Consider the following 23662-nt stretch of genomic DNA (forward strand, 5'->3'; position numbering starts at 1 on the left):
AGCTGCTGCTGCTTTGTTGGCAGACACGAAGTGATCTGAGAGTCTCAGTTTCAACTGCAGGTAATAATCACATCAGGGATTAAGATGTGCCCACTACATATTAGCCTTTCTCGGCAATTATCTGGTTACATAGTGTAACCGTATGATTCCAGTACCTATATAATGCACATTGTTCACAGATATTGTTGCTTACGGCCACACCACCCTGAATATGCTCGACCTCGTCTGATCTCGGAAGCCAAGCAGGGTTGGGCCTGGTTAGTACTTGGATGGGAGGCTACTTGGGAATACCAGGTGCTGTAAGCTTTTTCTCTTCTCTCTAGCACCTGCATGTCTTTTGTTGCAACGTCTGATCACCCTGTGACACATGAGTAAGTTGGTCATCTTCAGCTGCTGCTGCTTTGTTGGCAGACACGAAGTGATCTGAGAGTCTCAGTTTCTGCTGGAGAGAATAATCACGACAGGGAAGAAGATCTGCCCAATACGCACCAGCCTTTCTCGGCAATTATCTGGTTACATAGACGAACTGTATTATTCCAGTACCTATATAATGCACATTTGTTACAGACATTGTTGCTTACGGCCACACCACCCTGAATATACCCAACCTTGTCTGATCTTGGAAGCCAAGCAGGATTGGGCCTGGTTAGTACTTGGATGGGAGACCGGTTGGGAATACCAGGTGCTGTAAGCTTTTTCTCTTCTCTCTACCATCTGCATGTCTTTTGTTGCAACGTCTGATCACCCTGTGACACATGAGGAAGTTGGTCATCTTCAGCTGCTGCTGCTTTGTTGGCAGACACGAAGTGATCTGAGAGTCTCAGTTTCAACTGAAGGTAATAATCACATCAGGGATGAAGATGTGCCCACTACATATCAGCCTTTCTCGGCAATTATCTGGTTACATAGAGTAACCGTATGATTCCAGTACCTATATAATGCACATTGTTCACAGATATTGTTGCTTACGGCCACACCACCCTGAATATGCCCGACGTCGTCTGATCTCGGAAGCCAAGCAGGGTTGGGCCTGGTTAGTACTTGGATGGGAGACTGCTTAGGAATACCAGGTGCTGTAAGCTTTTTCTCTTCTCTCTACCACCTGCATGTCTTTTGTTGCAACGTCTGATCACCCTGTGACACATGAGGAAGTTGGTCATCTTCAGCTGCTGCTGCTTTGTTGGCAGACACGAAGTGATCTGAGAGTCTCAGTTTCAACTGCAGGTAATAATCACATCAGGATTAAGATGTGCCCACTACATATCAGTCTTTCTCGGCAATTATCTGGTTACATAGAGGAACTGTATGATTCCAGTACCTATATAATGCACATTGTTCACAGATATTGTTGCTTACGGCCACACCACCCTGAATATGCCCGACCTCGTCTGATCTCGGAAGCCAAGCAGGGTTGGGCCTGGTTAGTACTTGAATGGGAGACTGCTTGGGAATACCAGGTGCTGTAAGCTTTTTCTCTTCTCTCGACCACCTGCATGTCTTTTGTTGCAACATCTGATCACCCTTTGACACGTGAGGAAGTTGGTCATCTTCAGCTGCTGCTGCTTTGTTGGCAGACACGAAGTGATCTGAGAGTCTCAGTTTCAACTACAGATAATAATCACATCAGGGATGAAGATGTGCCCACCACAATTTAGCCTTTCTCAGCAATTATCTGATTACATCGAGGAACTGTATGATTCCAGTACCTATATAATGCACATTTGTCACAGACATTGTCGCTTACGGCCAAACCACCCTGAACATGCCCGACCTCGTCTGATCTCGGAAGCCAAGCAGGGTTGGGCCTGGTTAGTACTTGGATGGGAGACTACTTGGGAATACCAGGTGCTGTAAGCTTTTTCTCTTCTCTCTAGCACCTATATGTCTTTTAATGGAACCTCTGATGACCCTGTGACACATGAGGAAGTTGGTCATCTTCAGCTGCTGCTGCTTTGTTGGCAGACACGAAGTGATCTGAGAGTCTCAGTTTCAACTGCAGGTAATAATCACATCAGGGATGAAGATGTGCCCACTACAAGTTAGCCTTTCTCGGCAATTATCTGGTTACATCGAGGAAGTGTATGATTCCAGTACCTATATAATGCACAAATGTCACAGCCATTGTTGCTTACGGCCACACCACCCTGAAAATACCCGACCTCGTCTGATCTCAGAAGCCAAATAGGGTTGGGCCTGGTTAGTACTTGGATGGGAGACTGCTTCGGAATACCAGGTGCTGTAAGCTTTTTCTCTTCTCTCTAGCACCTATATGTCTTTTGTTGCAACGTCTGATGACCCTGTGACACGTGAGGAAGTTGGTCATCTTCAGCTGCTGCTGCTTTGTTGGCAGACACGAAGTGATCTGAGAGTCTCAGTTTCCGCTGGAGAGAATAATCACGACAGGGAAGAAGATCTGCACAATACGCATCAGCCTTTCTCGGCAATTATCTGGTTACATAGACGAACTGTATTATTCCAGTACCTATATAATGCACATTTGTTACAGACATTGTTGCTTACGGCCACACCACCCTGAACATGCCCGACCTCGTCTGATCTCGGAAGCCAAGCAGGGTTGGGCCTGGTTAGTACTTGGATGGGAGACCGCTTGGGAATACCAGGTGCTGTAAGCTTTTTCTCTTCTCTCTACCACGTGCATGTCTTTTGTTGCAACGTCTTAACACCCTGTGACACATGAGGAAGTTGGTCATCTTCAGCTGCTGCTGCTTTGTTGGCAGACACGAAGTGATCTGAGAGTCTCAGTTTCAACTGCAGGTAATAATCACATCAGGGATTAAGATGTGCCCACTACATATCATTCTTTCTCTGCAATTATCTGGTTACATAGAGTAACCATATGATTCCAGTACCTATATAATGCACATTGTTCACAGATATTGTTGCTTACGGCCACACCACCCTGAATATGCCCGACCTCGTCTGATCTCGGAAGCCAAGCAGGGTTGGGCCTGATTAGTACTTGGATGGGAGACTGCTTGGGAATACCAGGTGCTGTAAGCTTTTTCTCTTCTCTCTACCACCTGCATGTCTTTTGTTGCAACGTCTGATGACCCTGTGACACATGAGGAAGTTTGTCATCTTCAGCTGCTGCTGCTTTGTTGGCAGACACGAAGTGATCTGAGAGTCTCAGTTTCAACTACAGGTAGTAATCACATCAAGGATGAAGATATGCCCACTACATATCAGCCTTTCTTGGCAATTATCTGGTTACATAGAGGAACTGTATGATTCCAGTACCTATATAATTCACATTTGTGACAGCTTTTGTCGCTTACGGCCAAACCACCCTGAACATGACCGACCTCGTCTGATCTCCGAAGCCAAGCAGGGTTGGGCCTTGTTAGTACTTGGATGGCAGACTACTTGGGAATACCAGGTGCTGTAAGCTTTTTCTCTTCTCTCTAGCACCTGCATGTCTTTTGTTGCAACGTCTGATGACCCTGTGACACATGAGGAAGTTGGTCATCTTCAGCTGCTGCTGCTTTGTTGGCAGACACGAAGTGATCTGAGAGTCTCAGTTTCCGCTGGAGAGAATAATCACCACAGGGAAGAAGATGTGCCCAATACGCATCAGCCTTTCTCGGCAATTATCTGGTTACATAGAGGAACCGTATGATTCCAGTACCTATATAATGCACATTTGTTCACAGATATTGTTGCTTACGGCCACACCACCCTGAATATGCCCGACTTTGTCTGATCTCGGAAGCCAAGCAGGGTTGGGCCTGGTTAGTACTTGGATGGGAGACCGCTTGGGAATACCAGGTGCTATAAGCTTTTTCTCTTCTCTCTACCACCTGCATGTCTTTTGTTGCAACGTCTGATCACCCTCTGACACATGAGGAAGTTGGTCATCTTCAGCTGCTGCTGCTTTGTTGGCAGACACGAAGTGATCTGAGAGTTTCAGTTTCCGCTGGAGAGAATAATCACCACAGTGAAGAAGATGTGCCCAATACGCATCAGCCTTTCTGGGCAATTATCTGATTATATAGAGGAACTGTATGATTCCAGTACCTATATAATGCACATTGTTACAGACATTGCTGCTTACGGCCACACCACCCTGAATATACCCGACCTCGTCTGATCTCGGAAGCCAAGCAGGGTTGGGCCTGGTTAGTACTTGGATGGAGAATCGCTTGGGAATACCAGGAGCTGTAAGCTTTTTCTCTTCTCTCTACCACATGCATGTCTTTTGTTGCAACGTCTGATCACCCTGTGACACATGAGGAAGTTGGTCATCTTCAGCTGCTGCTGCTTTGTTGGCAGACACAAAGTGATCTGAGAGTCTCAGTTTCAACTGCAGGTAATAATCACATCAGGGATGAAGATGTGCCCACTACATATCAGCCTTTCTCGGCAATTATCTGGTTACATAGAGGAACCGTATGATTCCAGTACCTATATAATGCACATTTGTGACAGACATTGTTGCTTACAGCCACACCACCCTGAATATGCCTGACCTCGTCTGATCTCGGAAGCCAAGCAGGGTTGTGCCTGGTTAGTACTTGGATGGGAGACTGTTTGGGAATACCAGGTGCTGTAAGCTTTTTCTCTTCTCTCGACCACCTGCATGTCTTTTGTTGCAACGTCTGATCACCCTGTGACACATGAGGAAGTTGGTCATCTTCAGCTGCTGCTGCTTTGTTGGCAGACACAAAGTGATCTGAGAGTCTCAGTTTCAACTGCAGGTAATAATCACATCAGGGATGAAGATGTGCCCACTACATATCAGCCTTTCTCGGCAATTATCTGGTTACATAGAGGAACCTTATGATTCCAGTACCTATATAATGCACATTTGTGACAGACATTGTTGCTTACAGCCACACCACCCTGAATATGCCCGACCTCGTCTGATCTCGGAAGCCAAGCAGGGTTGGCCCTGGTTAGTACTTGGATGGGAGACTGCTTGGGAATACCAGGTGCTGTAAGCTTTTTCTCTTCTCTCTACCACGTGCATGTCTTTTGTTGCAACGTCTGATCACCCTGTGACACATGAGGAAGTTGGTCATCTTCAGCTGCTGCTGCTTTGTTGGCAGACACGAAGTGATCTGAGAGTTTCAGTTTCCGCTGGAGAGAATAATCACCACAGTGAAGAAGATGTGCCCAATACGCATCAGCCTTTCTGGGCAATTATCTGATTATATAGAGGAACTGTATGATTCCAGTACCTATATAATGCACATTGTTACAGACATTGCTGCTTACGGCCACACCACCCTGAATATACCCGACCTCGTCTGATCTCGGAAGCCAAGCAGGGTTGGGCCTGGTTAGTACTTGGATGGAGAATCGCTTGGGAATACCAGGAGCTGTAAGCTTTTTCTCTTCTCTCTACCACATGCATGTCTTTTGTTGCAACGTCTGATCACCCTGTGACACATGAGGAAGTTGGTCATCTTCAGCTGCTGCTGCTTTGTTGGCAGACACAAAGTGATCTGAGAGTCTCAGTTTCAACTGCAGGTAATAATCACATCAGGGATGAAGATGTGCCCACTACATATCAGCCTTTCTCGGCAATTATCTGGTTACATAGAGGAACCGTATGATTCCAGTACCTATATAATGCACATTTGTGACAGACATTGTTGCTTACAGCCACACCACCCTGAATATGCCTGACCTCGTCTGATCTAGGAAGCCAAGCAGGGTTGTGCCTGGTTAGTACTTGGATGGGAGACTGTTTGGGAATACCAGGTGCTGTAAGCTTTTTCTCTTCTCTCGACCACCTGCATGTCTTTTGTTGCAACGTCTGATCACCCTGTGACACATGAGGAAGTTGGTCATCTTCAGCTGCTGCTGCTTTGTTGGCAGACACAAAGTGATCTGAGAGTCTCAGTTTCAACTGCAGGTAATAATCACATCAGGGATGAAGATGTGCCCACTACATATCAGCCTTTCTCGGCAATTATCTGGTTACATAGAGGAACCTTATGATTCCAGTACCTATATAATGCACATTTGTGACAGACATTGTTGCTTACAGCCACACCACCCTGAATATGCCCGACCTCGTCTGATCTCGGAAGCCAAGCAGGGTTGGCCCTGGTTAGTACTTGGATGGGAGACCGCTTGGGAATACCAGGTGCTGTAAGCTTTTTCTCTTCTCTCTACCACCTGCATGTCTTTTGTTGCAACGTCTGATCACCCTGTGACACATGAGGAAGTATGTCATCTTCAGCTGCTGCTGCTTTGTTGGCAGACACGAAGTGATCTGAGATTCTCAGTTTCAACTGCAGGTAATAATCACATCAGGGAAGAAGATGTGCCCACTACATATCAGCCTTTCTCGGCAATTATCTGGTTACATAGAGTAACCGTATGATTCCAGTACCTATATAATGCACATTTGTGACAGACATTGTTGCTTACGGCCACACCACCCTGAATATACCCAACCTCATCTGATCTAGGAAGCCAAGCAGGGTTGGGCCTGGTTAGTAGTTGAATTGGAGACCGCTTGGGAATACCAGGTGCTATAAGCTTTTTCTCTTCTCTCTACCACCTGCATGTCTTTTGTTGCAACGTCTGATCACCCTGTGACACATGAGGAAGTTGGTCATCTTCAGCTGCTGCTTTGTTGGCAGACACGAAGTGATCTGAGAGTCTCAGTTTCAACTGCAGGTAATAATCACATCAGGGATTAAGATGTGCCCACTACATATCAGCCTTTCTCTTCAATTATCTGGTTACATAGAGTAACCGTATGATTCCAGTACCTATATAATGCACATTGTTCACAGATATTGTTGCTTACGGCCACACCACCCTGAATATGCCCGACCTCATCTGATCTAGGAAGCCAAGCAGGGTTGGGCCTGGTTAGTACTTGGATGGGAGACCGCTTGGGAATACCAGGTGCTGTAAGCTTTTTCTCTTCTCTCTACCACCTGCATGTCTTTTGTTGCAACGTCTGATCACCCTGTGACACATGAGTAAGTTGGTCATCTTCAGCTGCTGCTGCTTTGTTGGCAGACACGAAGTGATCTGAGAGTCTCAGTTTCAACTGCAGGTAATAATCACATCAGGGATTAAGATGTGCCCACTACATATCAGCCTTTCTCTGATATTATCTGGTTACATAGAGTAACCGTATGATTCCAGTACCTATATAATGCACATTGTTCACAGATATTGTTGCTTACGTCCACACCACCCTGAATATGCCCGACCTCATCTGATCTAGGAAGCCAAGCAGGGTTGGGCCTGGTTAGTACTTGGATGGGAGACCGCTTGGGAATACCAGGTGCTGTAAGCTTTTTCTCTTCTCTCTACCACCTGCATGTCTTTTGTTGCAACGTCTGATCACCCTGTGACACATGAGTAAGTTGGTCATCTTCAGCTGCTGCTGCTTTGTTGGCAGACACGAAGTGATCTGAGAGTCTCAGTTTCAACTGCAGGTAATAATCACATCAGGGATGAAGATGTGCCCACTACATATCAGACTTTCTCGGCAATTATCTGGTTACATAGTGTAACCGTATGATTCCAGTACCTATATAATGCACTTTTGTGACAGGCATTGTTGCTTACGGCCACACCACCCTGAACATACCCGACCTCATCTGATCTAGGAAGCCAAGCAGGGTTGGGCCTGGTTAGTAGTTGGATGGGAGACCGCTTGGGAATACAAGGTGCTGTAAACTTTTTCTCTTCTCTCTACCACCTGCATTTCTTTTGTTGCAACGTCTGATCACCCTGTGACACATGAGGAAGTTGGTCATCTTCGGCTGCTGCTGCTTTGTTGGCAGACACGAAGTGATCTGAGATTCTAAGTTTCAACTGCAGATAATAATCACGTCAGGGAAGAAGATGTGCCCACTACAAGTTAGCCTTTCTCGGCAATTATCTGGTTACATAGAGGAACTGTATGATTCCAGTACCGATATAATTCACATTTGTCACAGACATTGTTTCTTACGGCCACACCACCCTGAACATGCCCGACCTCGTCTGATCTAAGAAGCCAAGCAGGGTTGGGCCTGGTTAGTACTTGGATGGGAGACCGCTTGGGAATACCAGGTGCTGTAAAATTTTTCTCTTCTCTCTACCACCTGCATGTCTTTTGTTGCAACGTCTGATCACCCTGTGACACATGAGGAAGTTGGTCATCTTCGGCTGCTGCTGCTTTGTTGGCAGACACGAAGTGATCTGAGAGTCTCAGTTTCAACTACAGATAGTAATCACATCAAGGATGAAGATATGCCCACTACATATCAGCCTTTCTTGGCAATTATCTGGTTACATAGAGTAACCGTATGATTCCAGTACCTATATAATGCACATTGTTCACAGATATTGTTGCTTACGGCCACACCACCCTGAATATGCCCGACCTCGTCTGATCTCGGAAGCCAAGCAGGGTTGGGCCTGGTTAGTACTTGGATGGGAGACCGCTTGGGAATACCAGGTGCTGTAAGCTTTTTCTCTTCTCTCTATCACCTGCATGTCTTTTGTTGCAACGTCTGATCACCCTGTGACACACGAGGAAGTTGGTCATCTTCAGCTGCTGCTGCTTTGTTGGCAGACACGAAGTGATCTGAGAGTCTCAGTTTCAACTGCAGGTAATAATCACATCAGGGATGAAGATGTGCCCACTACATATCAGCCTTTCTCTGCAATTATCTGGTTACATAGAGTAACCATATGATTCCAGTACCTATATAATGCACATTGTTCACAGATATTGTTGCTTACGGCCACACCACCCTGAATATACCCAACCTCGTCTGATCTTGGAAGCCAAGCAGGGTTGGGCCTGGTTAGTACTTGGATGGGAGACCGGTTGGGAATACCAGGTGCTGTACGCTTTTTCTCTTCTCTCTACCACCTGCATGTCTTTTGTTGCAACGTCTGATCACCCTGTGACACATGAGGAAGTTGGTCATCTTCAGCTGCTGCTGCTTTGTTGGCAGACACGAAGTGATCTGATAGTCTCAGTTTCCGCTGGAGAGAATAATCACGACAGGGAAGAAGATGTGCCCACTACATATCAGCCTTTCTCGGCAATTTTCTGGTTACATAGAGGAACCGTATGATTCCAGTACCTATAAAATGCACATTGTTCACAGATATTGTTGCTTACGGCCACACCACCCTGAATATGCACAACCTTGTCTGATCTCGGAAGACAAACAGGATTGGGCCTGGTTAGTAATTGGATGGGAGACTGCTTGGGAATACCAGGTGCTGTAAGCTTTTTCTCTTCTCTCTACCACCTGCATGTCTTTTGTTGCAACGTCTGATCACCCTGTGACACATGAGGAAGTTGGTCATCTTCAGCTGCTGCTGCTTTGTTGGCAGACACGAAGTGATCTGAGAGTCTCAGTTTCAACTACAGATAATAATCACATCAGGGATGAAGATGTGCCCACTACAATTTAGCCTTTCTCAGCAATTATCTGGTTACATCGAGGAACTGTTAGATTCCAGTACCTATATAATTCACATTTGTGACAGATATTGTTGCTTACGGCCACACCACCCTGAAAATACCCGACCTCGTCTGATCTTGGAAGCCAAGCGGGGTTGGGCCTGGTTAGTACTTGGATTGGAGACCGCTTAGGAATACTAGGTGCTGTAAGCTTTTTCTCTTCTCTCTACCACCTGCATGTCTTTTGTTGCAACGTCTGATCACCCTGTGACACATGAGGAAGTTGGTCATCTTCAGCTGCTGCTGCTTTGTTGGCAGACACGAAGTGATCTGAGAGTCTCAGTTTCAACTACAGATAATAATCACATCAGGGATGAAGACGTGCCCACTACATATCAGCCTTTCTCTGCAATTATCTGGTTACATAGAGTAACCGTATGATTCCAGTACCGATATAATGCACATTTGTCACAGACATTGTTCCTTACGGCCACACCACCCTCAACGTGCCTGACCTCGTCTGATCTCGGAAGCCAAGCAGGGTTGGGCCTGGTTAGTACTTGGATGGGAGACCGCTTGGGAATATCAGGTGCTGTAAGCTTTTTCTCTTCTCTCTACCACCTGCATGTCTTTTGTTGCAACGTCTGATCACTCTGTGACACATCATGAGGAAGTTGATCATCTTCAGCTGCTGCTGCTTTGTTGGCAGACACGAAGTGATCTGAGAGTCTCAGTTTCAACTGCAGGTAATAATCACATCAGGGATTAAGATTTGCCCACTACATATCATTCTTTCTCTGCAATTATCTGGTTACATCGAGGAACTGTATGATTCCAGTACCTATATAGTGCACATTTGTCACAGATATTGTTGCTTACGGCCACACCACCCTGAAAATACCCGACCTCGTCTGATCTCGGAAGCCAAGCAGGTTTGGGCCTGGTTAGTACTTGGATGGGAGTCCGCTTGGGAATATCAGGTGCTGTAAGCTTTTTCTCTTCACTCTAGCACCTGCATGTCTTTTGTTGCAACGTCTGATCACCCTGTGACACATGAGGAAGTTGGTCATCTTCAGCTGCTGCTGCTTTGTTGGCAGACATGAAGTGATCTGAGAGTCTCAGTTTCCGCTGGAGAGAGTAATCACGACAGGGAAGAAGATGTGCCCACTACGCATCAGCCTTTCTCGGCAATTATCTGGTTACATAGACGAACTGTATGATTCCAGTACCTATATAATGCACATTTATCACAGACATTGTTGCTTACGGCCACACCACCCTGAATATACCCAACCTCGTCTGATCTTGGAAGCCAAGCAGGGTTGGGCCTGGTTAGTACTTGGATGGGAGACCGGTTGGGAATACCAGGTGCTGTAAGCTTTTTCTCTTCTCTCTACCACCTGCATGTCTTTTGTTGCAACGTCTGATCACCCTGTGACACATGAGGAAGTTGGTCATCTTCAGCTGCTGCTGCTTTGTTGGCAGACACGAAGTGATCTGAGAGTCTCAGTTTCCGCTGGAGAGAATAATCACGACAGGGAAGAAGATGTGCCCACTACATATAAGCCTTTCTCGGCAATTTTCTGGTTACATAGAGGAACCGTATGATTCCAGTACCTATATAATGCACATTGTTCACAGATCTTGTTGCTTACGGCCACACCACCCTGAATATGCACAACCTTGTCTGATCTCGGAAGACAAACAGGATTGGGCCTGGTTAGTACTTGGATGGGAGACTGCTTGGGAATACCAGGTGCTGTAAGCTTTTTCTCTTCTCTCTACCACCTGCATGTCTTTTGTTGCAACGTCTGATCACCCTGTGACACATGAGGAAGTTGGTCATCTTCAGCTGCTGCTGCTTTGTTGGCAGACACGAAGTGATCTGAGAGTCTCAGTTTCAACTACAGATAATAATCACATCAGGGATGAAGATGTGCCCACTACAATTTAGCCTTTCTCAGCAATTATCTGGTTACATCGAGGAACTGTATGATTCCAGTACCTATATAGTGCACATTTGTCACAGATATTGTTGCTTACGGCCACACCACCCTGAAAATACCCGACCTCGTCTGATCTCGGAAGCCAAGCGGGGTTGGGCCTGGTTAATACTTGGATTGGAGACCGCTTAGGAATACTAGGTGCTGTAAGCTTTTTCTCTTCTCTCTACCACCTGCATGTCTTTTGTTGCAACATCTGATCACCCTGTGACACATGAGGAAGTTGGTCATCTTCAGCTGCTGCTGCTTTGTTGGCAGACACGAAGTGATCTGAGAGTCTCAGTTTCAACTACAGATAATAATCACATCAGGGATGAAGATGTGCCCACTACATATCAGCCTTTCTCTGCAATTATCTGGTTACATAGAGTAACCGTATGATTCCAGTACCGATATAATGCACATTTGTCACAGACATTGTTCCTTACGGCCACACCACCCTCAACGTGCCTGACCTCGTCTGATCTCGGAAGCCAAGCAGGGTTGAGCCTGGTTAGTACTTGGATGGGAGACCGCTTGGGAATATTAGGTGCTGTAAGCTTTTTCTCTTCTCTCTACCACCTGCATGTCTTTTGTTGCAACGTCTGATCACCCTGTGACACACGAGGAAGTTGGTCATCTTCAGCTGTTGCTGCTTTGTTGGCAGACACGAAGTGATCTGAGAGTCTCAGTTTCAACTGCAGGTAATAATCACATCAGGGATTAAGATTTGCCCACTACATATCATTCTTTCTCTGCAATTATCTGGTTACATCGAGGAACTGTATGATTCCAGTACCTATATAGTGCACATTTGTCACACATATTGTTGCTTACGGCCACACCACCCTGAAAATACCCGACCTCGTCTGATCTCGGAAGCCAAGCAGGTTTGGGCCTGGTTAGTACTTGGATGGGAGTCCGCTTGGGAATATCAGGTGCTGTAAGCTTTTTCTCTTCACTCTAGCACCTGCATGTCTTTTGTTGCAACGTCTGATCACCCTGTGACACATGAGGAAGTTGGTCATCTTCAGCTGCTGCTGCTTTGTTGGCAGACATGAAGTGATCTGAGAGTCTCAGTTTCCGCTGGAGAGAGTAATCACGACAGGGAAGAAGATGTGCCCACTACGCATCAGCCTTTCTCGGCAATTATCTGGTTACATAGACGAACTGTATGATTCCAGTACCTATATAATGCACATTTATCACAGACATTATTGCTTACGGCCACACCACCCTGAACATGCCCGACCTCCTCTGATCTCGGAAGCCAAGCAGGGTTGGGCCTGGTTAGTACTTGAATGGGAGACTGCTTGGGAATACCAGGTGCTGTAAGCTTTTTCTCTTCTCTCTACCACCTGCATGTCTTTTGTTGCAACGTCTGATCACTCTGTGACACATCATGAGGAAGTTGATCATCTTCAGCTGCTGCTGCTTTGTTGGCAGACACGAAGTGATCTGAGAGTCTCAGTTTCAGCTGGAGAGAATGATCACATCAGGGAAAAGATGTGCCCACTACAAGTCAGCCTTTCTCGGCAATTATCTGGTTGCATTGATGAACCGTATGATTCCAGTATCTATATAATGCACATTTGTCACAGATATTGTTACTTAAGGCCACACCACCCTGAATATGCCCAACCTCGTCCGATCTCAGAAGCCAAGTAGGGTTGGGCCTGGTTAGTACTTGGATGTGAGACTGCTTGGGAATACCAGGTGCTGTAAGCTTTTTCTCTTCTCTCTACCACATGCATGTCTTTTGTTGCAACGTCTGATCACCCTGTGACACATGAGGAAGTTGGTCATCTTCAGCTGCTGCTGCTTTGTTGGCAGACACGAAGTGATCTGAGAGTCTCAGTTTCAACTACAGATAATAATCACATCAGGGATGAAGATGTGCCCACTACAATTTAGCCTTTCTCAGCAATTATCTGGTAACATCGAGGAAGTGTATGATTCCAGTACCTATATAGTGCACATTTGTCACAGACATCGTTGCTTACGGCCACACCACCCTGAAAATACCCGACCTCATCTGATCTTGGAAGCCAAGCAGGGTTGGGCCTGGTTAGTACTTGGATGTGAGACTGCTTGGGAATACCAGGTGCTGTAAGCTTTTTCTCTTCTCACTACCCCCTGCATGTTTTTTGTTGCAACGTCTGATCACCCTGTGACACATGAGGAAGTTGGTCATCTTCAGCTGCTGCTGCTTTGTTGGCAGACACGAAGTGATCTGAGAGTCTCAGTTTCAACTACAGATAATAATCACATCAGGGATGAAGATGTGCCCACTACAATTTAGCCTTTCTCAGCAATTATCTGGTTACATCGAGGAAGTGTATGATTCCAGTACCTATATAGTGCACATTTGTCACAGACATCGTTGCTTACGGCCACACCACCCTGAAAATACCCGACCTCATCTGATCTTGGAAGCCAAGCAGGGTTGGGCCTGGTTAGTACTTGGATGTGAGACTGCTTGGGAATACCAGGTGCTGTAAGCTTTTTCTCTTCTCACTACCCCCTGCATGTTTTTTGTTGCAACGTCTGATCACCCTGTGACACATGAGGAAGTTGGTCATCTTCAGCTGCTGCTACTTTGTTGGCAGACACGAAGTGATCTGAGAGTCTCAGTTTCAACTGCAGGTAATAATCACATCAGGGATGAAGATGTGCCCACTACATATCAGCCTTTCTCGGCAATTATCTGGTTACATAGAGTAACCGTATGATTCCAGTACCTATATAATGCACATTTGTGACAGACATTGTTGCTTACAGCCACACCCCCCTGAACATGCCCGACCTCCTCTGATCTCGGAAGCCAAGCAGGGTTGGGCCTGGTTAGTACTTGAATGGGAGACTGCTTGGGAATACCAGGTGCTGTAAGCTTTTTCTCTTCTCTCTACCACCTGCATGTCTTTTGTTGCAACGTCTGATCACCCTGTGACACATGAGGAAGTTGGTCATCTTCAGCTGCTGCTGCTTTGTTGGCAGACACAAAGTGATCTGAGAGTCTCAGTTTCAACTACAGATAATATTCACATCAGGGATGAAGATGTGCCCACTACAATTTAGCCTTTCTCGGCAATTATCTGGTTACATCGAGGAAGTGTATGATTCCAGTACCTATATAATGCACAAATGTCACAGACATTGTTGCTTACGGCCACACCACCCTGAAAATACCCGACCTCGTCTGATCTCAGAAGCCAAGTAGGGTTGGGCCTGGTTAGTACTTGGATGTGAGACTGCTTGGGAATACCAGGTGCTGTAAGCTCTTTCTCTTCTCTCTACCACCTGCATGTCTTTTGTTGCAACGTCTGATCACCCTGTGACACATGAGGAAGTTGGTCATCTTCAGCTGCTGCTGCTTTGTTGGCAGACACAAAGTGATCTGAGAGTCTCAGTTTCAACTACAGATAATATTCACATCAGGGATGAAGATGTGCCCACTACAATTTAGCCTTTCTCAGCAATTATCTGGTTACATCGAGGAAGTGTATGATTCCAGTACCTATATAGTGCACATTTGTCACAGAGATTATTTTTTACGGCCACACCACCCTGAATATGCCCGACCTCGTCTGATCTCGGAAGCCAAGCAGGGTTGGGCCTGGTTAGTACTTGGATGGTAGACTGTTTGGGAATACCAGGTGCTGTAAGCTTTTTCTCTTCTCTCGACCACCTGCATGTCTTTTGTTGCAACGTCTGATCACTCTGTGACACATCATGAGGAAGTTGATCATCTTCAGCTGCTGCTGCTTTGTTGGCAGACACGAAGTGATCTGAGCTTCTCAGTTTCAACTGCAGATAATAATCACGTCAGGGAAGAAGATGTGCCCACTACAAGTTAGCCTTTCTCGGCAATTATCTGGTTACATAGAGGAACTGTATTATTCCAGTACCGATATAATGCACATTGTTCACAGATATTGTTGCTTACGGCCACACCACCCTGAACATGCCCGACCTCGTCTGATCTCGGAACCCAAGCAGGTTTGGGCCTGGTTAGTACTTGGATGGGAGACCGCTTGGGAATACCACGTGCTGTAAGCTTTTTCTCTTCACTCTAGCACCTGCATGTCTTTTGTTGCAACGTCTGATCACCCTGTGACACATGAGGAAGTTGGTCATCTTCAGCTGCTGCTGCTTTGTTGGCAGACACAAAGTGATCTGAGAGTCTCAGTTTCAACTACACATAATAATCACATCAGGGATGAAGATGTGCCCACTACAATTTAGCCTTTCTCAGCAATTATCTGGTTACATCGAGGAAGTGTATGATTCCAGTACCTATATAGTGCACATTTGTCACAGATATTGTTGCTTACGGCCACACCACCCTGAACATGCCCGACCTCGTCTGATCTTGGAAGCCAAGCAGGGTTGGGCCTGGTTAGTACTTGGATGGGAGACTGCTTGGGAATACCAGGTGCTCTAAGCTTTTTCTCTTCTCTCTACCACCTGCTTGTCTTTTGTTGCAACGTCTGATCACCCTGTGACACATGAGGAAGGTTGGTCATCTTCAGCTGCTGCTGCTATGTTGGCAGACACGATGTGATCTGAGATTCTCAGTTTCAACTGCAGATAATAATCACGTCAGGGAAGAAGATGTGCCCACTACAAGTTAGCCTTTCTCGGCAATTATCCGGTTACATAGAGGAACTGTATGATTCCAGTACCTATATAATGCACATTTGTCACAGACATTGTTGCTTACGGCCACACCACCCTGAACATGCCCGACCTCGTCTGATCTCAGAAGCCAAGTAGGGTTGGGCCTGTTTAGTACTTTGATGTGAGACTACTTGGGAATACCACGTGCTGTAAGCTTTTTCTCTTCTCTCTACCACCTGCATGTCTTTTGTTGCAACGTCTGATCACCCTGTGACACATGAGGAAGTTGGTCATCTTCAGCTGCTGCTGCTTTGTTGGCAGACACGAAGTGATCTGAGAGTCTCAGTTTCAGCTGGAGAGAATGATCACATCAGGGAAAAGATGTGCCCACTACAAGTCAGCCTTTCTCGGCAATTATCTGGTTGCATTGATGAACCGTATGATTCCAGTATCTATATAATGCACATTTGTCACAGATATTGTTACTTAAGGCCACACCACCCTGAATATGCCCAACCTCGTCTGATCTCAGAAGCCAAGCAGGGTTGAGCCTGGTTAGTACTTGGATGGCAGACGGCTTGGGAATACCAGGTGCTGTAAGCTTTTTCTCTTATCTGCACCACCTGTCTTTTGTTGCAATTTCTGATCACCCTGTGAAGTTAAGCAGGGTCGGGCCTGGTTAGTACTCGGTTGTTCTACTGTACTTCTCTACAAAAACCAAAGAGGAAGCTGCTGTCCCATCAAAATTCAACGTCTTCAAGATCAAAAAAGAAGTCCAGTTGCTCTTATGAATACTCTCCATCATTTCAGTTTATTTCTGACATTCAGCTTTTCATAGCACATGATGACTGTGTTGAAAATATGTGCAACAATGTAAACCACCGAGATATTCTGAATAATAATTGTATTTATTTTCACTGAGGCTTGTGTAAACCACAGACTGTATTTAGTGTAAACTGTGTTTTCATTCCTGAGCTGATCTCATTCACCTGATGACACTCCTTAACTGTCACTGTTGAAAAATCCTTCCAATTATTTATAGTTTAGATAGAAATTGTTAGAAACGTTTGTTTTTAATGTCCCTCATCAGGATGTAGAGGCATTACTGTGGTGAAGGAGTTTGTCCAAGTTTGGGGTTGAGTTAACGTCTGAAATCATGGGGGATGGATGGTAACATCACCGTCCTTTCAGTTGTTTTATTTAACTTAAATCATTCCTGTTGCACACATGCTTAGCTAACTGGCTAACGACACGTTTACTGTTAGCGAGTCAAGAGAGACCGCACACAGGCCGAGTTCAGTCTGAATGAACAGAGCAGGAGCTTAAACCTCCTCTACATCCCTGTGAGCAGGATGAAGGCATCCTCTTGTGTTAGTTTTCAGATTTCAGCTGTGAACCTGCAGGACGACATGAGAAAAGAGAGATTTAAACATCTGTAATATCACACTGTGTCAGTTTGTTCACAGGACTCACAACCTGTAACACTGATGCTGCTTTCAGGGAACGTCTTCCTGTTCTTGTTTCTTTTTTTGTGAACTTTAACTTTATCAATAAGTGGCAGACCAAACAGCACAGTCACCTCTCCATCTGTGGTCTCCAAACCCGACTGAAACTGAGGAGTCTGCTGGAAACTCCACTTTACTCTGACCCGCTCCACCCAAACTCGTACCTGTGACGATCCAAAAACAATACGTGGAACAGAACAATGAGAGTTAAACAGTTCTCAGCCCCACCACAAAACCTTTTCATTCATTTGGATGACATGATCCTTTCTTCATCATATTCTCATTAATGATCAGAGCTGAGTCAGATTTCTTTGAAAAGTCCATCGCTGACAGCAGCAGAAAGTGACTAAATATACTGAACATGATTACAATGTTTTCAGTATTTTTAGCTTGTGCTACTTTCTATTTGTGCTCCACCACATTCAGAGACTCTGTTGTACCTTTTAGTCCACTACATTCATCTGATAACTTCAGCACATTCAGACTAATACTAAAAAACATCAGAAAGAACAGAATCAGATCATAGAATATGATGTAAGATCACACACATCACCTTTAATCATTCCATAACACGTTATTCCAAAGTGTGCCATTCTGCCTCATTTATTCTATTTTTTACATTCAAATATGTTTTCATATGAATGTTTTTGTAGTTTGAGTAAAAATAAAAAGTAAATCTACAGTTTTTATCTGAAACAAAATCTCTGTGGTTCTGATTCTGTAACTTATGTCCAAGAATTCTTCTTCCACTTCTTGTCTCTGAGTACAAATTACATCTCCTGTAATGACTGACATCATATAATATTGTTACATTTAGCTTTGATTTGAATCACTTTGAGGTTTCATGTCGTTCTTTTTGTTTTCTGAGTTTCTTCCAACATCTCAGAACACGTTCAGAAACAAGTTTGAAGCGTTTGTGAGCAAACAGGTGAAACCCAGAATATGATCCTGAACCAAAGCAACTCTTCCAGCCACAGATGGGTTTCAACAAATATCTCTGAAACAAAGCAGTTACTTGTTGCCGCCGTGTGTTGCCACCATGAGGGATGCTGGTGGTGTGACAGCCTCACTCCCATTTTCACAGAAACACAATTCATGATCAGGATGAATCCACAATTTATTATTTCCAGAAAAAACATCCAGAATCAGAACATTTAGTTTCTGGGTTACCAAGTAGATCATTACTGAGAGTTTTCAAAGCAGCAGCAACATTTGATCTCTGAAACAGATCAAAGTAAGTTTAACTGCAGAATTATTTTCACATTTACAAAGTGATGAGATGTGAAAAGAATCTGTGATAAAGGAAGGTCTGCTGATTTCTCTGTTTGGCTCCATGAAGTGGAAGAGAAACAACAACATACAAACACATCAACACAAGGATTCAACTAACATTCAGAGCTCAGAGAAGTTTAGATTTTCATATGGAGAAATCTTTCTGTGAATAAAACTCAGCATTAGCAGTGATATCCTCCATGGCTGCACAAACAGGAAAAAGCAGCAAATAAACAACAGAACAGCAGCGCAGAGACATCACAGCAATGAAGTCTCAGCAACAAACTGACTGAATACCTTTATTTCACTTCACACAGCTCAGCTGTGGCTCCAGTCCATCCAATCCTAACTCCAGCATAGAGCGGCTGAGTGAATGTGGTCTGGACTCTGTGGAGGAGAGTCATGGTTTCAGAGACTCTGTAGAAGGACAGAATACCTGCTCTGTGATCCAGGTACACTCCTACTCTGGAGGACTGAGGACCTGAGATGGAGGCTTTCATCTTGTTGGACCAAAATTCAAAACTGTTTTGGTAACATTTTAATGCCCAAGATTTGTCATTACGTCCAAATCCACATTCATTCCCTGTTCTGCTGATGTTCTTGTATGCGACTGCTACATCAGCTCCTCCCCCTCTCCTCTCCACCTCCCAGTAACAGCGTCCAGTCAGACTCTCTCTGCTCAGGACCTGACACCATTCCGTGAATCTGTCTGGATGGGCAGAATAAGACTGAGGTTGTCTCATTACTGTCACTTTTCTGTTCCCCTCTGACACTAACAGATATGTGTTTGCTGTGTTTGGATCCAGTGTGATGTCACATGAATATTTTAAGAAGGCAGCTCTGCTCTTTGGCTCTGGTTCTGGTTCTGGCAGTAAAACATCCACTTCAGTGACTGTCAGTGAGCTGTTTGTCCATTTCTCTCTCAGAATGTCCTGTAGTTTCTCTCTGAGCTCTGACGCAGCTGCTGTCACATCCTCAAAGTACCTCAGAGGACAGGTATTGATGCTGGATGAGTGTGTGGACTCACTGAGTGCTGACACTGAGGGGTAGTTGTGTAGAAACTGGTTGTGATCGTCTGTGTGTGAGAGCTGCTTCAGCTCAGCATCTTTCCTCTTCAGCTCAGTGATCTCCGGCTCCAGCTTCTCCTGAAGCTCTTTGACTCGACTCACTTCAGTTTGCTGCTGGGATCTGAGCTGCTGCTTCACATCAGAGCTTCTTTTGTGGATGAGACGGATCAGCTCGGTGCAGATGTTCTCACTGTCCTCCACTGTTTTATCAGCAGACTGATTGATGGCCTCCACCTCCTGTTGAAGCAGCTTCACATCTTTCTCTCTGTCCTGGATTCTCTGCTGGATTTGTTGTCGACTCCCCTCCAGCTCTCTCTGCCTCTCAGTCCTTTCTGCTGCAGCTGACACTGTGTCGTGGCCTTTATGATCATCCACAGGGCAGAGATAACAGATAGACTTCTGATCAGTACGGCAGAACATCTTCATCACCTCATCATGACGACAGCAGATGTTCTCCTGGAGGCTCTTGGAGGGCTCCACCAGCTTGTGTTTCTTGAATGGAGTCACATCATAATGAGGCTGAAGGTGTTTCTCACAGTAAGAGGCCAGACAGAACAAACAGGACTTGATGGCTTTCAGTTTTCTTCCAGAGCAGAAATCACAGGCCACATCTTCAGGTCCAGCATGGCAGAGATCAGCAGGAGCAGCTTGGAGTCCAGTCTTCTTCAGCTGCTTCACTAAATCAGCTAACATGGTGCTTTTCTCCAGGACAGGCCTCGGTGTGAAAGTTTTCCTGCAATGAGGGCATCTGTGAATTCCCTTCTTATTCTTTCCATTCCAGTAGCCTTTAATACAGTTCATGCAGTAGCTGTGTCCACAGGGAATAGTCACCGGATCCTTCAGTAGATCCTGACAGATCGAACAAAAGAAGGTTTCCAGGTCCAGTTTAACCCTTTTCTGAGCCATTTCCTCCATTTGGCAGAGCAGTGTGTGACTCTCAGAGCAGAAACACCGTCTGTGCTGTGATACAAAACTAATTCCACCTCCTTTTGTTGCAGCTGATCAGCTGATCTTCACTTAAGAGCTCCTCTACTCTCACACAATGGTTTCACACATCCTCCCAGCTTCAGATCAGTTTGGGGAGGGAACATGGGAACGGTGCTGGTTTCACCTCAATCCAGGCAGGATTGTTCAAGGGGTTGTTGAATTCTTATTTGTTCTCTGTTGAAGGGAAAGATAAATTCATTAACCTTCCACTTAAAGCTCAACATGAAGAAAATTGGTTTCTATCAGATCAACATTGTCCGATACTTTTAGCAGGCAGCTGTACAGGAAATGTAAATGTTGCTGTTTCTTAGTATTTTCATGCTTTTCATTTATATTTATATAATCAGCCCTGCTCTGCAGCAGCTTGAAATTCATAAATCGTGATCTTCTGCTGAAATGCTCACCTGAATCTTCAGACTGATGCATTCAAGTGCGTGACATGAAACATGAGCTCTCATACGGCTGTTGGACTTCAGAAGAGGTAAAAACCTGCAGAGCTGACCCCTAACCTGCAAACTGACTGCATCAGACATGTTTGATTATAATCTATCTATCGAGCTCTGTATGCTGACTGGTGTCTTCAGGCTGAGCCTGATAGAAACCCTCTTTGTCTCTTTGTCTCTGTGTAGAAAAAAAGCTGCATCTTAAGATGGAGTTCCTGTGGTGTTTTGTCCACTCTTGTCCACACTGAAAACACAAACAGCATAAAACAGCAGAATGACTTCTTTTCCAGCCTTTTTCAGTTGGCAGGAAACAACAAAACGCTTCACAGCAAACATCTGTTCAGAAGTGAGAAAACCCAGCTGAGCAGATCAGTGATTTCTGTGCGGCTCAGATAACATTTCATGTTAGGCTGCAGTCTGAGGTGCTGATAAAGGCTTTATTTTATGATCATGCTGTTATGCAGCTAAGTCTATATACATCCTGGTCAGTGAGGGGATTTAAACTGAGGAGGCAGGATTACTTTTACCTCTGATGAGCTCTGTTATTAAGCGGAGAAAAGCATCATTTTTATCTGGACAGAGGGATGAACGTGAGAGAAAAAGTGGCTTTAATATATTAACCTGAAATAACGTGACTGTACTCTGACAACATCACGGTCCATCTGATGCCCCCAAAACCCTGAACTCTAAACCACTGCAGGGATTTCTGTACATCTATAATGGAGGAGTGGGAGATCCTGTCAGAACTTCTATCTGTGATGAGCATCTGAAGCAGAAGATGTTTCACAGCTCAGATGGTTGAGGTCTGAAATGTAACCTGTGTGGGGACAGGCAAAGGTGTAGAAGACAAAAAGTGGAGGCTCCAGATGGTGATAGAAGATAATGACTCAGTTTCTTTCAACGGAGGCTTCAGACACATCCCAAACTGACCTCTGACCTCAAGACTCCTGCATGATAATAACATCCATGCAACCAAAGACCTGAAGAAGTTGCACTGATCTGAAAGACAAAAGGACGGTGATGTTACCATCCATCCCCCATGATTTCAGACATTAACTCAACCACAAACTTGGACAAACTCCTTCACCACAGTAATGCCTCTACATCCTGATGAGGGACATTAAAAACAAACATTTCTAACAATTTCTATCTAAACTATAAATAATTGGAGGGATTTTTCAACAGTGACAGTTAAGGAGTGTCATCAGGTGAATGAGATCAGCTCAGGAATGAAAACACAGTTTACACTAAATACAGTCTGTGGTTTACACAAGCCTCAGTGAAAATAAATACAATTATTATTCAGAATATCTTGGTGGTTTACATTGTTGCACATATTTTCAACACAGTCATCATGTGCTATGAAAAGCTGAATGTCAGAAATAAACTGAAATGATGGAGAATATTCATAAGAGCAACTGGACTTCTTTTTTTATCTTGAAGATGTTGAATTTTGATGGGACAGCAGCTTCCTCTTTGGTTTTTGTAGAGAAGTACAGTAGAACAACCGGATTTAACCGAGTACTAACCAGGCCTGACCCTGCTTAACTTCCAAGATTGGACGTGTTCAGGGTGGTGTGGCTGTAAGCAAAAGTCACCTTAACAAATATCTATTATATAGCTGCTGGAACCATATGTTCCTTTTATTTTTTCACCTAATTGGCTTGAGAGGCTGATGCTGATCCTGCACATGTTCTTCTCTCTCGTGTTGGTTCTCTGCAGCTGAAAGTGAGACTCTCAGATAACTTAGTGTCTGTCGACCTCTTCTGTTCCCTGTGTGTAGTTTTGTGTTCAGCGTCACACAGAGAGACCGAGGCTGCTTAGTTAGATGAAATCATCACAAATTGCTCATTTTTAAACAGTTACATTATATTTTAGAAGTCAGAACACAGTGATAGATGTTGTTTCAGCATCTATAAAAAGCTGATTTGTGACTGATTCTCTCGCTTACGGCCATACCACCCTGAACACGCCCGATCTCGTCCGATCTCGGAAGCTAAGCAGGGTCAGGCTTGGTCAGTACTTAGATGGGACTTCGTGGGAATACCAGGTGCTGTAAGCTTTTTACACATGAGCTACAGCCGCCTTAATATTAATAAATAATGACAGACTTAGAAAAACCTCTAATAACAGCAACCATCAAACAATAACCTGAATACTGTTATTTTCTCTTAACGTGGGTGATAGTATATATATAGTATAGTAATAAGTATAGTATATATAGCATAGTAAGGAGCAGAGAGGTGTACAAACTTTCTATAAGGCTCTGGTAAGGAGGAGCCAGCTGTACTATATCGGGGATAACTATTTTGGAGCGACATCGGTACTGATCTCTCATTGGGTCAGAACTGTTTCCTCCCAGTTTAGTTTGACTTTACATCCTGTT

The 23662-nt window shown here is 44.8% G+C and overlaps 1 protein-coding gene, 17 non-coding genes and 26 pseudogenes across 18 annotated transcripts; 43 read left to right on the top strand and 1 right to left on the bottom strand.

Moving 5' to 3' along the window:
* The first annotated feature begins 187 nt into the window (after positions 1–187).
* On the top strand, positions 188–306 carry LOC140298219 (5S ribosomal RNA). Its single transcript, XR_011913886.1, has one exon. It is a non-coding gene; the product is annotated as a 5S ribosomal RNA (ribosomal RNA).
* Positions 307–575: 269 nt separating this feature from the next.
* Positions 576–694, top strand: LOC140300750 (5S ribosomal RNA; annotated as a pseudogene).
* Positions 695–963: 269 nt separating this feature from the next.
* Positions 964–1082, top strand: LOC140305034 (5S ribosomal RNA; annotated as a pseudogene).
* Positions 1083–1350: 268 nt separating this feature from the next.
* On the top strand, positions 1351–1469 carry LOC140292238 (5S ribosomal RNA). The gene has a single exon (XR_011912528.1). It is a non-coding gene; the product is annotated as a 5S ribosomal RNA (ribosomal RNA).
* A 269-nt stretch (positions 1470–1738) lies between these two features.
* Positions 1739–1857, top strand: LOC140319507 (5S ribosomal RNA). The gene has a single exon (XR_011917962.1). It is a non-coding gene; the product is annotated as a 5S ribosomal RNA (ribosomal RNA).
* Positions 1858–2126: 269 nt separating this feature from the next.
* LOC140302652 (5S ribosomal RNA) lies at positions 2127–2245 on the top strand (annotated as a pseudogene).
* A 269-nt stretch (positions 2246–2514) lies between these two features.
* Positions 2515–2633, top strand: LOC140297802 (5S ribosomal RNA). The gene has a single exon (XR_011913505.1). It is a non-coding gene; the product is annotated as a 5S ribosomal RNA (ribosomal RNA).
* A 269-nt stretch (positions 2634–2902) lies between these two features.
* LOC140288709 (5S ribosomal RNA) lies at positions 2903–3021 on the top strand. Its single transcript, XR_011912186.1, has one exon. It is a non-coding gene; the product is annotated as a 5S ribosomal RNA (ribosomal RNA).
* A 269-nt stretch (positions 3022–3290) lies between these two features.
* On the top strand, positions 3291–3409 carry LOC140292828 (5S ribosomal RNA; annotated as a pseudogene).
* Positions 3410–3679: 270 nt separating this feature from the next.
* Positions 3680–3798, top strand: LOC140300059 (5S ribosomal RNA; annotated as a pseudogene).
* Positions 3799–4066: 268 nt separating this feature from the next.
* Positions 4067–4185, top strand: LOC140299435 (5S ribosomal RNA; annotated as a pseudogene).
* Positions 4186–4454: 269 nt separating this feature from the next.
* Positions 4455–4573, top strand: LOC140304444 (5S ribosomal RNA; annotated as a pseudogene).
* Positions 4574–4842: 269 nt separating this feature from the next.
* Positions 4843–4961, top strand: LOC140298436 (5S ribosomal RNA). The gene has a single exon (XR_011914083.1). It is a non-coding gene; the product is annotated as a 5S ribosomal RNA (ribosomal RNA).
* A 268-nt stretch (positions 4962–5229) lies between these two features.
* On the top strand, positions 5230–5348 carry LOC140299436 (5S ribosomal RNA; annotated as a pseudogene).
* A 269-nt stretch (positions 5349–5617) lies between these two features.
* On the top strand, positions 5618–5736 carry LOC140289506 (5S ribosomal RNA; annotated as a pseudogene).
* Positions 5737–6005: 269 nt separating this feature from the next.
* Positions 6006–6124, top strand: LOC140293347 (5S ribosomal RNA). The gene has a single exon (XR_011912663.1). It is a non-coding gene; the product is annotated as a 5S ribosomal RNA (ribosomal RNA).
* Positions 6125–6393: 269 nt separating this feature from the next.
* On the top strand, positions 6394–6512 carry LOC140289204 (5S ribosomal RNA; annotated as a pseudogene).
* Positions 6513–6778: 266 nt separating this feature from the next.
* Positions 6779–6897, top strand: LOC140293738 (5S ribosomal RNA). Its single transcript, XR_011912704.1, has one exon. It is a non-coding gene; the product is annotated as a 5S ribosomal RNA (ribosomal RNA).
* Positions 6898–7166: 269 nt separating this feature from the next.
* LOC140299333 (5S ribosomal RNA) lies at positions 7167–7285 on the top strand (annotated as a pseudogene).
* Positions 7286–7554: 269 nt separating this feature from the next.
* On the top strand, positions 7555–7673 carry LOC140271715 (5S ribosomal RNA; annotated as a pseudogene).
* A 269-nt stretch (positions 7674–7942) lies between these two features.
* On the top strand, positions 7943–8061 carry LOC140316864 (5S ribosomal RNA; annotated as a pseudogene).
* Positions 8062–8330: 269 nt separating this feature from the next.
* Positions 8331–8449, top strand: LOC140293519 (5S ribosomal RNA). The gene has a single exon (XR_011912681.1). It is a non-coding gene; the product is annotated as a 5S ribosomal RNA (ribosomal RNA).
* A 269-nt stretch (positions 8450–8718) lies between these two features.
* LOC140297777 (5S ribosomal RNA) lies at positions 8719–8837 on the top strand. Its single transcript, XR_011913482.1, has one exon. It is a non-coding gene; the product is annotated as a 5S ribosomal RNA (ribosomal RNA).
* A 269-nt stretch (positions 8838–9106) lies between these two features.
* On the top strand, positions 9107–9225 carry LOC140296575 (5S ribosomal RNA; annotated as a pseudogene).
* Positions 9226–9494: 269 nt separating this feature from the next.
* On the top strand, positions 9495–9613 carry LOC140309890 (5S ribosomal RNA; annotated as a pseudogene).
* A 269-nt stretch (positions 9614–9882) lies between these two features.
* Positions 9883–10001, top strand: LOC140301074 (5S ribosomal RNA; annotated as a pseudogene).
* A 272-nt stretch (positions 10002–10273) lies between these two features.
* LOC140297408 (5S ribosomal RNA) lies at positions 10274–10392 on the top strand. The gene has a single exon (XR_011913145.1). It is a non-coding gene; the product is annotated as a 5S ribosomal RNA (ribosomal RNA).
* Positions 10393–10661: 269 nt separating this feature from the next.
* On the top strand, positions 10662–10780 carry LOC140317840 (5S ribosomal RNA). Its single transcript, XR_011917796.1, has one exon. It is a non-coding gene; the product is annotated as a 5S ribosomal RNA (ribosomal RNA).
* Positions 10781–11049: 269 nt separating this feature from the next.
* LOC140294172 (5S ribosomal RNA) lies at positions 11050–11168 on the top strand (annotated as a pseudogene).
* A 269-nt stretch (positions 11169–11437) lies between these two features.
* On the top strand, positions 11438–11556 carry LOC140313147 (5S ribosomal RNA; annotated as a pseudogene).
* Positions 11557–11825: 269 nt separating this feature from the next.
* LOC140290290 (5S ribosomal RNA) lies at positions 11826–11944 on the top strand (annotated as a pseudogene).
* A 269-nt stretch (positions 11945–12213) lies between these two features.
* LOC140297409 (5S ribosomal RNA) lies at positions 12214–12332 on the top strand. Its single transcript, XR_011913146.1, has one exon. It is a non-coding gene; the product is annotated as a 5S ribosomal RNA (ribosomal RNA).
* A 269-nt stretch (positions 12333–12601) lies between these two features.
* On the top strand, positions 12602–12720 carry LOC140298116 (5S ribosomal RNA). The gene has a single exon (XR_011913792.1). It is a non-coding gene; the product is annotated as a 5S ribosomal RNA (ribosomal RNA).
* Positions 12721–12991: 271 nt separating this feature from the next.
* Positions 12992–13110, top strand: LOC140296696 (5S ribosomal RNA; annotated as a pseudogene).
* A 269-nt stretch (positions 13111–13379) lies between these two features.
* On the top strand, positions 13380–13498 carry LOC140298640 (5S ribosomal RNA). Its single transcript, XR_011914268.1, has one exon. It is a non-coding gene; the product is annotated as a 5S ribosomal RNA (ribosomal RNA).
* A 269-nt stretch (positions 13499–13767) lies between these two features.
* Positions 13768–13886, top strand: LOC140298641 (5S ribosomal RNA). The gene has a single exon (XR_011914269.1). It is a non-coding gene; the product is annotated as a 5S ribosomal RNA (ribosomal RNA).
* A 269-nt stretch (positions 13887–14155) lies between these two features.
* On the top strand, positions 14156–14274 carry LOC140299318 (5S ribosomal RNA; annotated as a pseudogene).
* A 269-nt stretch (positions 14275–14543) lies between these two features.
* LOC140309265 (5S ribosomal RNA) lies at positions 14544–14662 on the top strand (annotated as a pseudogene).
* Positions 14663–14931: 269 nt separating this feature from the next.
* On the top strand, positions 14932–15050 carry LOC140300797 (5S ribosomal RNA; annotated as a pseudogene).
* A 272-nt stretch (positions 15051–15322) lies between these two features.
* On the top strand, positions 15323–15441 carry LOC140312139 (5S ribosomal RNA; annotated as a pseudogene).
* A 269-nt stretch (positions 15442–15710) lies between these two features.
* LOC140305088 (5S ribosomal RNA) lies at positions 15711–15829 on the top strand (annotated as a pseudogene).
* A 270-nt stretch (positions 15830–16099) lies between these two features.
* LOC140295004 (5S ribosomal RNA) lies at positions 16100–16218 on the top strand (annotated as a pseudogene).
* Positions 16219–19029: 2811 nt separating this feature from the next.
* Positions 19030–20752, bottom strand: LOC140292092 (tripartite motif-containing protein 16-like). The gene has a single exon (XM_072379462.1). It carries the CDS (start codon positions 20750–20752, stop codon positions 19079–19081), a length of 1674 nt encoding a protein of 557 aa, XP_072235563.1. The 3' UTR covers positions 19030–19078.
* A 2469-nt stretch (positions 20753–23221) lies between these two features.
* On the top strand, positions 23222–23338 carry LOC140298528 (5S ribosomal RNA). Its single transcript, XR_011914166.1, has one exon. It is a non-coding gene; the product is annotated as a 5S ribosomal RNA (ribosomal RNA).
* Positions 23339–23662: the final 324 nt, after the last annotated feature.

Source organism: Leuresthes tenuis, unplaced genomic scaffold (genome assembly GCF_036924035.1).
Source record: "Leuresthes tenuis unplaced genomic scaffold, fLeuTen1.0.hap1 SCAF_1, whole genome shotgun sequence".
In the NCBI taxonomy this organism is placed as follows: domain Eukaryota; kingdom Metazoa; phylum Chordata; class Actinopteri; order Atheriniformes; family Atherinopsidae; genus Leuresthes; species Leuresthes tenuis.

What these genes read in the sequence shown, in the direction of transcription:
- LOC140292092 (XM_072379462.1), bottom strand. Translation starts at nt 20,752, where the DNA reads ATGGCTCAGAAAAGGGTTAAACTGGACCTGGAAACCTTCTTTTGTTCG.